General features: G+C 38.1%; 1 protein-coding gene across 1 annotated transcript; it reads left to right on the forward strand.

Annotated features, from left to right (window-relative positions):
• Positions 1-8,963: 8,963 nt before the first annotated feature.
• LOC127670953 (olfactory receptor 1073) lies at positions 8,964-9,902 on the forward strand. Its single transcript, XM_052165563.1, has one exon. It carries the CDS (start codon positions 8,964-8,966, stop codon positions 9,900-9,902), a length of 939 nt encoding a protein of 312 aa, XP_052021523.1.
• The last annotated feature ends 2,767 nt before the right edge of the window (positions 9,903-12,669 follow it).

Consider the following 12,669-nt stretch of genomic DNA (forward strand, 5'->3'; position numbering starts at 1 on the left):
CAAATGTTTACTTAACATCAGAGAACACTGGTGGTTGAGAAACTTGAATGTAAAGTGAGCACACTATGGCTGGGAGACATTAACCCTACCCATTGCCCCAGAAGGACTGTATGCCCTGGAGGCTTTAATCTCATTACCTTGGAGAACACAGCATGACTAGAATGCTCCAGCTAGTTCCATTTCCCTAATGAGCACATTATACCTGGAACTCTCCATCCCTACCTGTCAGTGCTTATGGTTGGATCCATTCCTTGTTACCCAGGTGACAGTGGCACATCTTGGAGAGTCAAACTTGTTCATTGCCTATTTAAGGGCTGCCAGGAGGCTCCAGCCCCAGTGAACATTGTACCTTGAAGACTTCACTCTTCCCCATTACCCGGGTATGGGTTGTATCTGTGAGGATTTCCATCCTTACATTATCCCAATAAGCACAGCATACCTAGGAGTTCTATCCTATCCTGTGTATATGTGTGGGAAACTAGCTCAAGCAAGTGAAGCATGCTTCATGAGCATCCTCTCAACTGCCTCATTGTACACAACACATCTAAAGAAGCTCCTTTCACTTGCTGTCTCGGTGACCAAAGCATTCCTAAGTGGAGTTTGCCCAATCCATCACCTCAGGAGGCACAGGAGATCCAGAAGACTCTAGCCCCATGTAATTTGTATGTTATATCTGAAGCCTCTAAACCATCATCCAGGTGAGGCCCAGGAGACTTCAGGCCCACCAGTCACCTCTTTGAGGATGGTTCACAATGGAAGACTACAACTTAGCCTGTGATCCTGGTAAACATAGGTTACCCAGGAGGATCTATCCCTTGGCTCATTTCTTTGGCAGAGACTTTATGTCTAGGAAGCTCCAGCCCTGCTAGTCCCCTCAATGGATACAGCCTTCTCAGAATGCTTTACTAGTTACCATGATAAGCATGGCATACCCAGGAGTATCCAAACCAATGTATCTTGGTGAGGATTGAGCAGCTTAGGAGTCTGGCTTCGTTAGTCACTGGTGAAAGTAGCATGAACATGATGCTTGAATCCTGTCACCTAAAGGAAAACAACAAAATGCCTATGAATAGTGTAAACATTCAGAATGGGGGTAGGGTAGGGTGGGTGGAGTTCACATAAAGAAAAAAAATGTAACCAATGACCTAAGTGTAGATATACACATCCCAATATAAAAACTACAATTTCTATGAAAAGGCAAATCTCTACGAATTATGAATTTTCCAATAATGATACCCAATGAAAGTAAAGAAAGAACTTTATGTGCAAATTTAAATATTTTTGAAAAGTGTAAGCTCAAGAGAAACCTTAACCTATTGAAATAACTATAAAAAAAATAAGATAATATTGAAGAGACACTAGCTGAAATACTGGATATTAAAAATATAAAATCTTTTGAGAGTCTCAACACTAAAACATCACAGGAAGAACAGACTTTCTCAAAGGAAAATTGAGGAAATTAAAGATAATTGGATGGCTCTAAGGAAACTGTCTTTCAGACACAACAAGACTGATGCAAATATGAATTCAGAGAGACTGACAGCACACACAAGACTTACTTGCACAGGTTCAAGTCAGATGGAATCCCAACACTGAGAAGGGTAAGTGGACACAGTAACCAAGGAGCTGTTTGTAATTGATACCAACTGGGAAAGGGGAAATCAGTTTTCTCCAATGGAGTGGCACTCCAGGACAGGTCCCATGCCCAGGAGTAGCTGGCCAACACAAACTCAATGGTGTTTTGTGGACTTTTCTGTTTTTGTTTTGCTTTGGGGGGACATTTTTTTTCTTATTGGTCTTTTGTCTGTCTTTATTTGGGTGGGAGTGACTCAAATACTCTAGAGTATAATTCACCAGCTCTGAACACTGGAAACAGCTTATTACATCAGTAGTTTAATGAATTAATTTCAGTTGTTATCTACACACAAGGAAGTACACAGGCACAACATTAAAGAATTTATAGTATAAGTGGACTGACAAACATCACACTACTAAGGCAGGTACAGAATGAGTCTGTATGATTCCACCTTGGTTTTCTGAAACACTCCTGAACTACAGTCCATTCAGAAACAGGAATGAAGTCCTACCAGTAGTAGTCTTCAAAGAGTAAGGATGGGTAACTGGCTTGAAGGCAACTGGAAGTGGCCTTCAGAAAGTTATACTATGTTGGCAAACTGTACAAAGACAAGTCTTGTCAACAAGGTATCACCTCCTTCAATTAAATTAAGGAGAATGCCACCCATCGAAGCTGAGTCAACCATGGCCACCAGTCCTTTTCTTGTTCACAGGATAGTTGCTATTGAGGCACCACTGGTGATAGAGTTCCAGACAGTCAATCATGGCAAAACTCCTCCCCAAACTATAAAGCTACCTTTCAATTGTGGAACTATAACCACCCCTCATAGTTTCTGGTTTACTTCCACTGGAGAATTTCCAAACCTTTCGATATCTGGAAGGATAGCACCACCTATTTTACCCTTGGTAAAGGCACCATTACAGTCATCCACAGTTAGCCAGGGGTCGGACTCTCTCATATACTTCTCCATCTAGGCTGCAGACTTAGGAGAGTCCAAAAGCATGCTAAGCACAAAGATGTTAACTTAGTTTTATATTTTTGTGAGGTTTTCTTGGTTTCTTGCTTTTTTTATATTTGTTATTGTTATTTGTTTATTTGAGAGATATAGAGAATGAGAAAACAAAGTTTGGTGACATGGAATATGGGGAATGGACCAGATGAGTTGGAGAAGGAAAAAAACAAAATATACAAAAATATTTTAGTAAAGAATTAGTGCTTAGAGCTGAAGACATTGAAGGCTTCTGTGACAACTTCACAGGAATGGGTTAATGCATGTAACACAATAAATGTAATCCACCATGTAAACAGAGTGAAATATAAAAACCACAAGATCATTTCATTAGATGTAGAAAAGGACTTCATATCTGACACTCTTTCATGATATAAGTCCTGGAGAGATTAAGGATACAAAGAACATAGATCAACATAATAAAGGCAGTTTATCACAAGCCAACATCAACCTAAATGGAAATTCAAATCATTTCTACTAAAATCAGGAACAAGACAAGGTTGACCAATCTGTTTGTATCTATTCAATCCAATACTGGAAGTCTGTCTTAAGGTTTCTGTTGCTGTGAACAAACACCATGAACAAAAAATAAGTAGGAAAGGAAAGGGTTTATTTTTTTTACACTTCCATATCAAAATCCACCATTGAAGGACATCAAGACAAAAAATCAATCTGGGCTGGAGCCTGGAGGCAGCATCTTATGCAGAGGCTATGGAGGAGTACTATGCAACTAACTTCACATAACTTGTTCAACCTACTTTTTTGTAGAACCCAGTACCACCAGCTCTGGGATAGCACTACCCATAAGGGGCTAAGACCTCATTCATTGATCACTAATTGAGAAAATGCTATACAGGTGTATCTCATAGAAGCAGTTTCTCTCTCTGATGACTAGTTTGTATCAAGATGACACAAACCAACAAGTACAAAGGCTTAGGTAGATCAATAAGACAAAAGAAGGAGCTCAAAGGAATACAAACAGCAATGAAAGAGATCAAAATATCCTTATTTTCAGATACTTTTACAGCACATATAAATGACTCTATAGTTTCTACCATAAACTACTGCAGCTAAGAAACACTAACCAAGTATACAAGAGAATGAAATTAACACCAAATACCAGTAGCCTTCCTTATATACAAATGATGGATGGAATGAGAAATTAATCAAGAAGCAATAGCTTCAACATTATCCTCTAAAAATATAAAATATATTGGGATAACTCTAAGCCTTGCATGAAAAATGTAAGATATTGAAGAAAGAATTTGAAGAAGATATCAACAGTCAGAAAGAATTTTGTATTCATAGATCAGTAGGATTAATATAATAAAAATGTCCATCCCACCAACAGAAGTCCACAGATTTTAGACAACTGCATCAAAATCCCAAAAATTTTTCACAGAAGTTGAAAGGAAAATTATCAGCTTGATAGTGAAACAGAAAACAGAAAACAAAGCAAAACAAAACAAGCAAAACAGGATAGGTTGAACAATATTGAATTGTAAAAGATCTCCTGAGGTATCATCATCCACAATTTTAAATCATACTACAGAGCTATAGTAAATACACACACACACACACACACAAACACGCACACAAATGCATGAACACCAGTAGTTTGTTGTAACAAAAACATGCATATTGATCAATGGAACTGAATTGAAAACACAGACATCAATGTACATATCTATGAACACCTAATTTTTTTATTAAAAAAGTGAGAAATACACACTGAAATAAAAGACAGCATCTTAAAAAATTGGTGCCAGTCAAACTTCACGGCTATATATAAATATGCAAATAGATCCATACTTATCACACTGCACAAAATTCAACTCTAATTGGATAAATTATCTCAATTGTTAAACCAGATACACTGAACTTGATACAAGAGAAAGTGAGGAATAATCTTGAACTCACTGGCACAGGAAAGCACTATGTCCTGAACTATGTCATTAGCACAGGTAGTAGGAACATTTAATACAATGACACCTCTTGAAACAGCAGTCTTTCTGTATGACCTTGGACAAAATGTCAGGCTACAGAATGGAATTTTTTTTTTTATCAACTCGACAACAAATAGAGGGTTAATAGCCCAAATATATAAAAAATTCAACAACGACGACAACAACAAAAACAAACAAAAACAAAACTGGACCTCATGAGGGTACAGACTGCCAGTGCCTGTGCTACCACAGTACCAAGTATCAGGCATAGGCCTGGGGGATTGACAGAAGACACAGACTCGGGTCATTCAATAAGGAGAATGCCAAAGCTTTACTGAGGGACCATCAATATATACTAGAGGCCAGGGACGGGAACAGGAAAAAACAGTCCTAGCCATAGGTCAGGCACCTGGGAAGTCCCTACCACACTGGGCAGGAAAACAGAAATCAAGCTATGCTGCAGGATGTTCTGCTCTCAGGAAATCTGTGCAAACAGCTCAGCTGGGAGTGTTGAACTAAGCTCACCGATGCCCAACAACAGACCTAAACAGGGAATGGAATACTACTCAGCAATTAGAAACAATGAATTCACAAAATTTTTAGGCAAATGGTTTGATCTGGAAAATATCATCCTAAGTGAGGTAACCCAGTCACAAAAGAATACACATGGAATGCAATCTCTGATAAGTGGATATTAATTAGCCCAGAACCCCTGAATACCCAAGGCACAAATCGCATAACAAATGACTCCCATGAAGAAGTATGGAGAAGGTCCTGATCCTGGAAAGGATTGATCTAGCATTGGAGGGGAATATAAGGATAGAGAAAAAGGAGGGAGGAGATTGGAGAATGGGTGGAGAGAAGAAGGTTTATGGGACATATGGGGAGGGGGGATCCGGGAAAGGGGAAATCATTTGGAATGTAAACAAAGAATATACAAAATAAAAATATTAAAAAAACCATGGAATTCTCTAAAGAGGAAACCGAAATGACTGAGAAGCACTTAAAGAAATGTTTAACATTCTTAGAAGGAAAATGCAAATCAAAAGTACTTCAAAATTCCATCTTACATATGTCAGAATGGCTGTGATCAACCGAATAAGTGACAGTTAATGCTGGCAAGCATGCATAGTGAGGGGACTCCATCCTTTAATGGTGGGCCTGAAAACTTGTTCTGCTGTTGTAGAACTCAGTGTGGTGATTCCTCAGGAAGATGGGACTGGATTTACTTCAATATCCAACTATACTACTCTTGGGCATATGCCCAAAGGATACGTCAGCATCCTACAGAGACATTTGCTCCACCATGATCATCACTGCTGTATTTGTAATAGTCAGAGGTTGTAAACAATCTCTATGCCCATTAGTGGGATTTATGGACAAAGGAAATGTGGCAATTTACACAGTGGAATATTATTCAACAGTCTAAAAAAATAAAATATTCAGGTAAATGGATGGAGCTAGATGTAATCAGCATGAGTGAGGTTAACCCAGGCCCAGATGGGTTTGCATTTGCTTATATATATATATATTAGCTGCTAAGTCTATGGTCATCAGTCTCAGTCTGTAAAGCCACAGAGGCTAAGTGTAGAGTAAGTATTATTGGGGAGGGAGGGATTTCCCTAGGGAGAGGGAATAGAATAGTTACCTATGGGTGGATGAAGGGTAGGACTGGAACTCTTATATCAAAGAGGTGGAAAAGAAGCAGCGAGGGAGGTAATATAGGGATGAACATTTAAAACCAAGGGCCATTTGAGGCGCATATATGGAAACCTGATACAGCAGACACTTATTAAAATATATTTAATCAGGAAGTTAATCTAAATGAAATCTCCAAATAACAGGAGAACAGGAGAGACAGAGCCCAACCTGGACATCTCCTGTGACTAAATGACACTTCCAATACTAATAATGGGTTGCATCTAATCAAGTTGTCTGACAAATGGGTCCCAAGTAAACACCCATGCGACCCAGGATATTACCATTTCTACAGTACTGTTCCACGAAAGGGCTTTAGCAATAAAATGATTTCTAAGGATGGTTTGCTGTACTCAAAGATCAGTGCCTTGCTCACCCATCATCCAAAGCCTTCCTCCTGCAGCAGATATAAAAAAGCACAGACCAATTCCAGACATTGTACAGAGACTGAGAGACCTGAACATTTAGCAGCTTCTCATACTTTAATAATGATGTTTCTTTCCCTTGATGAAGACAGTCTATGAGGATGTGCATTATCCACACTTTAAGCCCTGAGGATTCCAGAAAACCCACCAAATTCAAGAAGTTCAACCTGAAAAACACTTTGAAGACAAAACGAGGGTTATGAAAATTTGCTAAGGGAGTTAGCTTTCAGAAAAGCAGATTGGAGAAGGAGTAGTAATAAGGCCTGGATTCACCAGTTTCTCAACAAGTCTCACGGGAATATAACATGAGCCAGAAATGTTCTTTTATGCTAAGACCAGCATTCCACAGGGAACTCGGTTACTTGCTTAGAGGTTGGAATTGCAAGTAATGAGCATTCAGGAAAAAATAACAATATCACGCATTGTCCTCACAGGAGAGAATTCTCAGATGGACAGGTTAAACTATTTCCATTTGCAATCTACCCGTGACTTAGAGACTAATACTGTATTCATTCTCAAAGGTTTTTTCTGGAGCATAACTTCAGAAAGCCATCCAAGAACAAATCAAGACCTCTATACGGGGACCTTCACAGAGAACCCATCCACCTGAGTCTGAGACCTAGTAGGCACATCAGGAATGATGGTGCATGAAGAGTGGAAGATGACAAAATGTGCCTGATGCCCCCCAAATGCCAACCAGCATACTGTGGGGCTGAGAGGTGGGAGATCTGTTTTATCTTGCTTTGTCTTGCTTACTTCAATAACTTATTGAAAACTTATTTAAGGAATTAAGAAACAAGTTACTTTTAGAATCTGTAATGCATGGGTAACTTTTTATTATTTGATGCAAATGGGGGGAAATGATTGCATCAGAATGAATGGAGATGTAGTAGAAAAATGTTTCCCATACAATTATGATAGATTACACGGAAAGCAGGCTTTTGCAATTGTGGAGCAGGAACTGTGACCCCTGGATGCAGATGTATATTCAGTGAAATAAAGAAGGTTTTGAAAGTTTTTTGGAAACATGCTTCATAGTTTAACCTATTGCCATACTAGTACAAACATCAGTCTATTGGTTTATTGTTCACAAATTCTACCTTGAAACACAGACACTTGTGAGACATTCATTGTCCAATGTCTTCGGTCACACTAGGAATTTACATGTAACATTCCTTGTGATAGATAAAAGGGACAATCCAAGGACTTCATACTTTAATTCTTCCCTTACCACTGGCACTAGATAGATTTGGGGATTTGTTGGCCTCTTTACCCACATTTGTAAAGTTCCAACTGTTTGCACAAATCCTCTGATTTTATTGAGACCAAAAATTTTTTGTCCTTTCATTCTTTTCAAAGAATTGAGAGGTGGAGGTTTGCTTTTTGTTTTGTTTTGTTTTGTTTCTCTTGTTGTTTTTATCTTTTAGTGTATATACATATGCATTTAAGGCAGATAGATGGAATGTTTTTATCTTTTAGTGTATATACATATGCATTTAAGGCAGATAGATGGAATGTTCTAAATTTGGGGTAATGCACTCTCTTGGCAATTTATATCAACCACCCTGCAGTTTCTTATCCTGGGAAGGTCTACTATGTTATTAGTAATAACAGCTTTTTGTGTTCTTAGTAGCTTTTTTCTCTCATTTTTCTTTAAAATTAGTTTTGCCTTTTGTGATTGATTCAGCCATTCTGGTCCCTATGCCCATATTTTATAGGCCTACAAGTTTTTATTATGTTTATAGATGTTATATTTTTGTACAATGGGTGCAAAGCTTGATATAAGGAACAAGTAAGAAAATTGCATGATGCTGAAATGTTAAGACATTCCAAGCACAAAGGATTCTTCAAGTTTGTCCTAACTCCATTGCTTCAGCTAAAAGCAGTTCTACTGGAGTCTGGAAACCTGCATTTGTAATATTTGCAGTGAGATAAGGTGAAATATATTGCAGACTCTTGCAGTCCAATCATTGTGACCTATGCTACAGACACAGCCCCATAATGCATACATACATATACATACACCTCACAAATAAGATATTGTCATGACTATAGACAAATAAGTACAATAGAACATTACAAACATTACTTTGAATATATTAGCTCTCTGCTTTTGGCAATGAAGAGGATCATTCTGTAATCATCTCTGAATTCTTCAGCCATTGTGATCCTTTTCTTTCTTACATTTAACACTTAAGAACTTCATTGTTTACGTGAATTTATTCCACTGTTTGCTACATTTGGTATGACTGTGCATGCCAAGAAGCAGTCATGTTATTTCTGTCTTTTCCAGGAGTTACTTTTAGCACATGAAACAACAAAATGATACTCAGAATTTGCACTTTCTCCTCCTGGGACTTTCAGAGAACACAGAGCTGCAGCCCCTCATCTATTGGCTGTTCCTTTCCATGTACCTTGTGACTGTTTTGGGGAATCTTATCATCATCCTGGCCACAGCCTCAGACTTCCACTTGCATACAGCTATGTACTTCTTCCTTTGCAACCTGTCCTTTGTGGACATCTGCCTAACCTCTACTACTATCCCAAAGATGCTGGTCAATGTTCATGCACACCGCAAGGCCATCACTTATGAAGGCTGCGTCATGCAAATTTATTGTTTTGCATTATTTGTAGGGCTGGATAACTTCCTCTTAGCTGTCATGGCTTATGACCGGTTTGTGGCCATCTGTCACCCCCTGCGCTATACGAGCATTATGACACCTCGGCTGTGTATGTCACTAATTCTTGTGTCTTGGATCACAAGTTCCCTGAATTCTTCATTGCAAAGCCTCCTTGTGCTGCAGCTTTCCTTCTGTACGGATGTGGAAATTCCACATTTTTTCTGTGAACTTAGCATGTTGGTTCACCTTGCCTGTTCTGACACTTTTGTAAATGATATGGTCATGAATGTTTTAGCTGCACTGCTGGGTGGTGGCTGTCTTATTGGCATTCTTTACTCTTATTCCAAGATAGTGTCCTCTATACGGGCAATCTCCTCAGCAAAGGGGAAGTACAAAGCGTTTTCCACCTGTGTGTCTCACCTTTCTGTTGTCTCCTTATTTTATTGCACCCTCTTGGGAGTGTACCTCAGTTCTGCTGTGACCCAAAACTCACACTCCACTGCAGTAACTTCATTGATGTACACTGTGGTCACTCCAATGCTGAACCCTTTCATCTATAGTCTGAGGAACAACGATATCAAGAGGGCTTTGAAGAAGAACTTTGTGAAAGAGAAACTAGAAAAGTGATTAGTGTCCTGGGTCTTAAATTTTAAAGCAAAAAATGTTAAGGGCTAAACATTTTGAAATTTCTAATTCTCTGTCTCTTGAATGTGTATACCATCCCCATTCCCAAAGCGAATGAAAGAATATAAGAGCCGGAAGCTGTGGATGACTACAAAGGAACATTAGCTCCTGGACTCAGCAAGACATCTGTATATATGAACTCACAGAAGTGGCAACAGCATACCTAAAATCTGTGTAAATTCAAGCTCAACAAAACCAGAGCACAGAGTGGGGAAGTGGCACTCAATTCTACCCTTAAGTAGTGTAATTATTTTTAGCTATTGGGAAAAGGAAAGGCAGTTTTTGTGTAAGAGTATAGACGTTGGTAAGTTGATCAATCTCCAGTGGCACTCCACATACACAAGACCATTTGAGCAGCAAAAAATTAGTCTTAAAGGATTTCAAAATAAAAGGGCACAAATTTGATTGGATAGGGAATGGAGAGTTAGATCTGGGAAGAGTTGAAGAAGGGGGTCATATGACCAAAACACACATGAAACTGTCAGAGAATTAAAAGAAGAAAGCAAGGTTTTACTTCTACGTATTTGCTGCAGTTTCCATTTCTTTGGTTTCAAAATTTTTATGACATGTGTAAGCATTCAGTTTCTCCTAATATCTCATTAGTTTCCTTTTTATAACTTTGACATTTTTTCACAGTTGGTTTTAGTTATACATAACACATATTTTAAAAAATCTACATTTTGTCATGGGACACAGATTTCTTTTTAAACATTTTTATTTTAAATTAGCATGCAAGTTATCACATATTATGGCATTTCAAGCAAAGTATGTTTTAGTAGATTTCCCTTTCTTCCCTTGCCCACCCATTGTTATCTTTAATAGCCCAGGTAGCTTCCCTCAATCTCTTCCTCTTTCATGTTGCACATGTCTTTTAACATATTCCCATATTTTCCCATAATCTGCTTTTACCATCTCCAGGCCTCCTTTCACTTATGAATAATTCATATGAACACGATGGAATATCAAGTTGCTTTTCTTGAGATATTATTAAAACATAGTCACATGCTGCGCTTCTCCTCTATGTTCTTTCCACTGGTGGTGGACTCACATCTGACAGTGAAGTAGTATTGACATAGTAGTAGATGACAGATGTTGTGCAGACCCTTCCTGCCTTCCTATATCTTTCCCTGACTCTGCATTTTTAACAAACTTCTGTGTTTTGCATCTCAGGAAGAAATCTCCTTGCCTTCATTTTTTTTCAGTTCTGTGTCCACAACACCCACCATAGTCATTGTGAGAAACATATTATCAAACACATGTCAATGAGAAAGAGAAAATTTTAATAAGTTGATTGCTCTGGTCACCGAATCAACTTATTAAAGTAGTGGATCTTATGCACAATAATATAAATACAAACACCATACATTTTACTACTAGGACTCATTTTCTTATACAATAAACATTATAATTGAAATATAAAAGAATTCTGCCATATATAAAGTAACTACTCTTTGAACACTCATTGATACATTTAAAAGGTATTACTGTATATATGCATCTAGTTATGGGCTTATTTACATGCATAGATCACAAAATCCAGAAGATGGTTTCAGATCTGGAGCTGGAGTTATGGGCAATTGTGGGTCTCCTGAATTCAGTACTGGAAGCAAAACTCAGGTCAACTGGAGTATGTAACATGCAGTCTTAACATCTGAGTTATCTCTTAGCTCAGGACATTATTATTATTATTATTATTATTATTATTATTATTATACTAAATATGAAAATTCTTTATTATTAAAATAATCATCATATTGCAATGTCCAAATACAAAATATTGAGCATATTTACAAACTAAATGCTGAACATTTTCTTTTGATTTCAGAGACAACTCCAAAGCAGCACATCACGCTGTCATCACATCCATTGGTTATTGTAAGAGTTAGCTTTTGCTATACAACAAGAATTGCTAAAAAGAAGTGTTTTAATAAAGTGTCAGTGTTTTCAATGAGACAATATAATGATGAGATAGTCCAGTCTAGGCTGATTCCTGCATTTGTAGCCAGTAGTGTTTGGCTTGGGAATTTCTTGACATCTGGCCTGGACATCTACTTAGTGGGATTTAGCTGAGAGATGATTTAGGATACTGGCTGTGGAAACATACACACCCCATCACAAATGATGACATAGCTATTATGTTGTTCAAGGACTTAGGATAAAAATAACCACTCTTATTTTTTTAAATAGCTGAGTAGTACTCCATTGTGTAAGTGTACCACATTTTCTGTATCCATTCCTTTGTTGAAGGACACCTGGGTTCTTTCCAGCTTCTGGCTATTATAAATAGGTCTGCTATGAACATAGTGGAGCATGAGTCCTTGTTACATGTTGGAGTATCTTCTGGGTATATGCCAAGGAGTAGTATAGCTGTGTCCTCAGGTAGTACTATGTCTAATTTTCTGAGGAACCACCAAATTGATTTCCAGAGTGATTTTACCATCTTGCAATTCTACCAGCAATGGAGGGGTGTTCCTCTTTCTCCATAGCCTTACCAGCATCTGCTGTCCCCTGAGTTTTCATTTCAGCCATTCTGACTGGTATGAGGTAGAATCTCAGGGTTGTTTGATTTGCATCTCCCTAATAATTAAGGATACTGAACTTGTCTTTAGGTGCTTCACAGCCATTCGAGTTTCCTCAATTGACAATTCTCTGTTTTGCTCTGTCTTTTATATCACTGTGATAGTTTGTATATGCTCGGCCCAGTAGGTGT

The sequence above is a fragment of the Apodemus sylvaticus genome, chromosome 20, assembly GCF_947179515.1.
Source record: "Apodemus sylvaticus chromosome 20, mApoSyl1.1, whole genome shotgun sequence".
NCBI classification, from domain to species: domain Eukaryota; kingdom Metazoa; phylum Chordata; class Mammalia; order Rodentia; family Muridae; genus Apodemus; species Apodemus sylvaticus.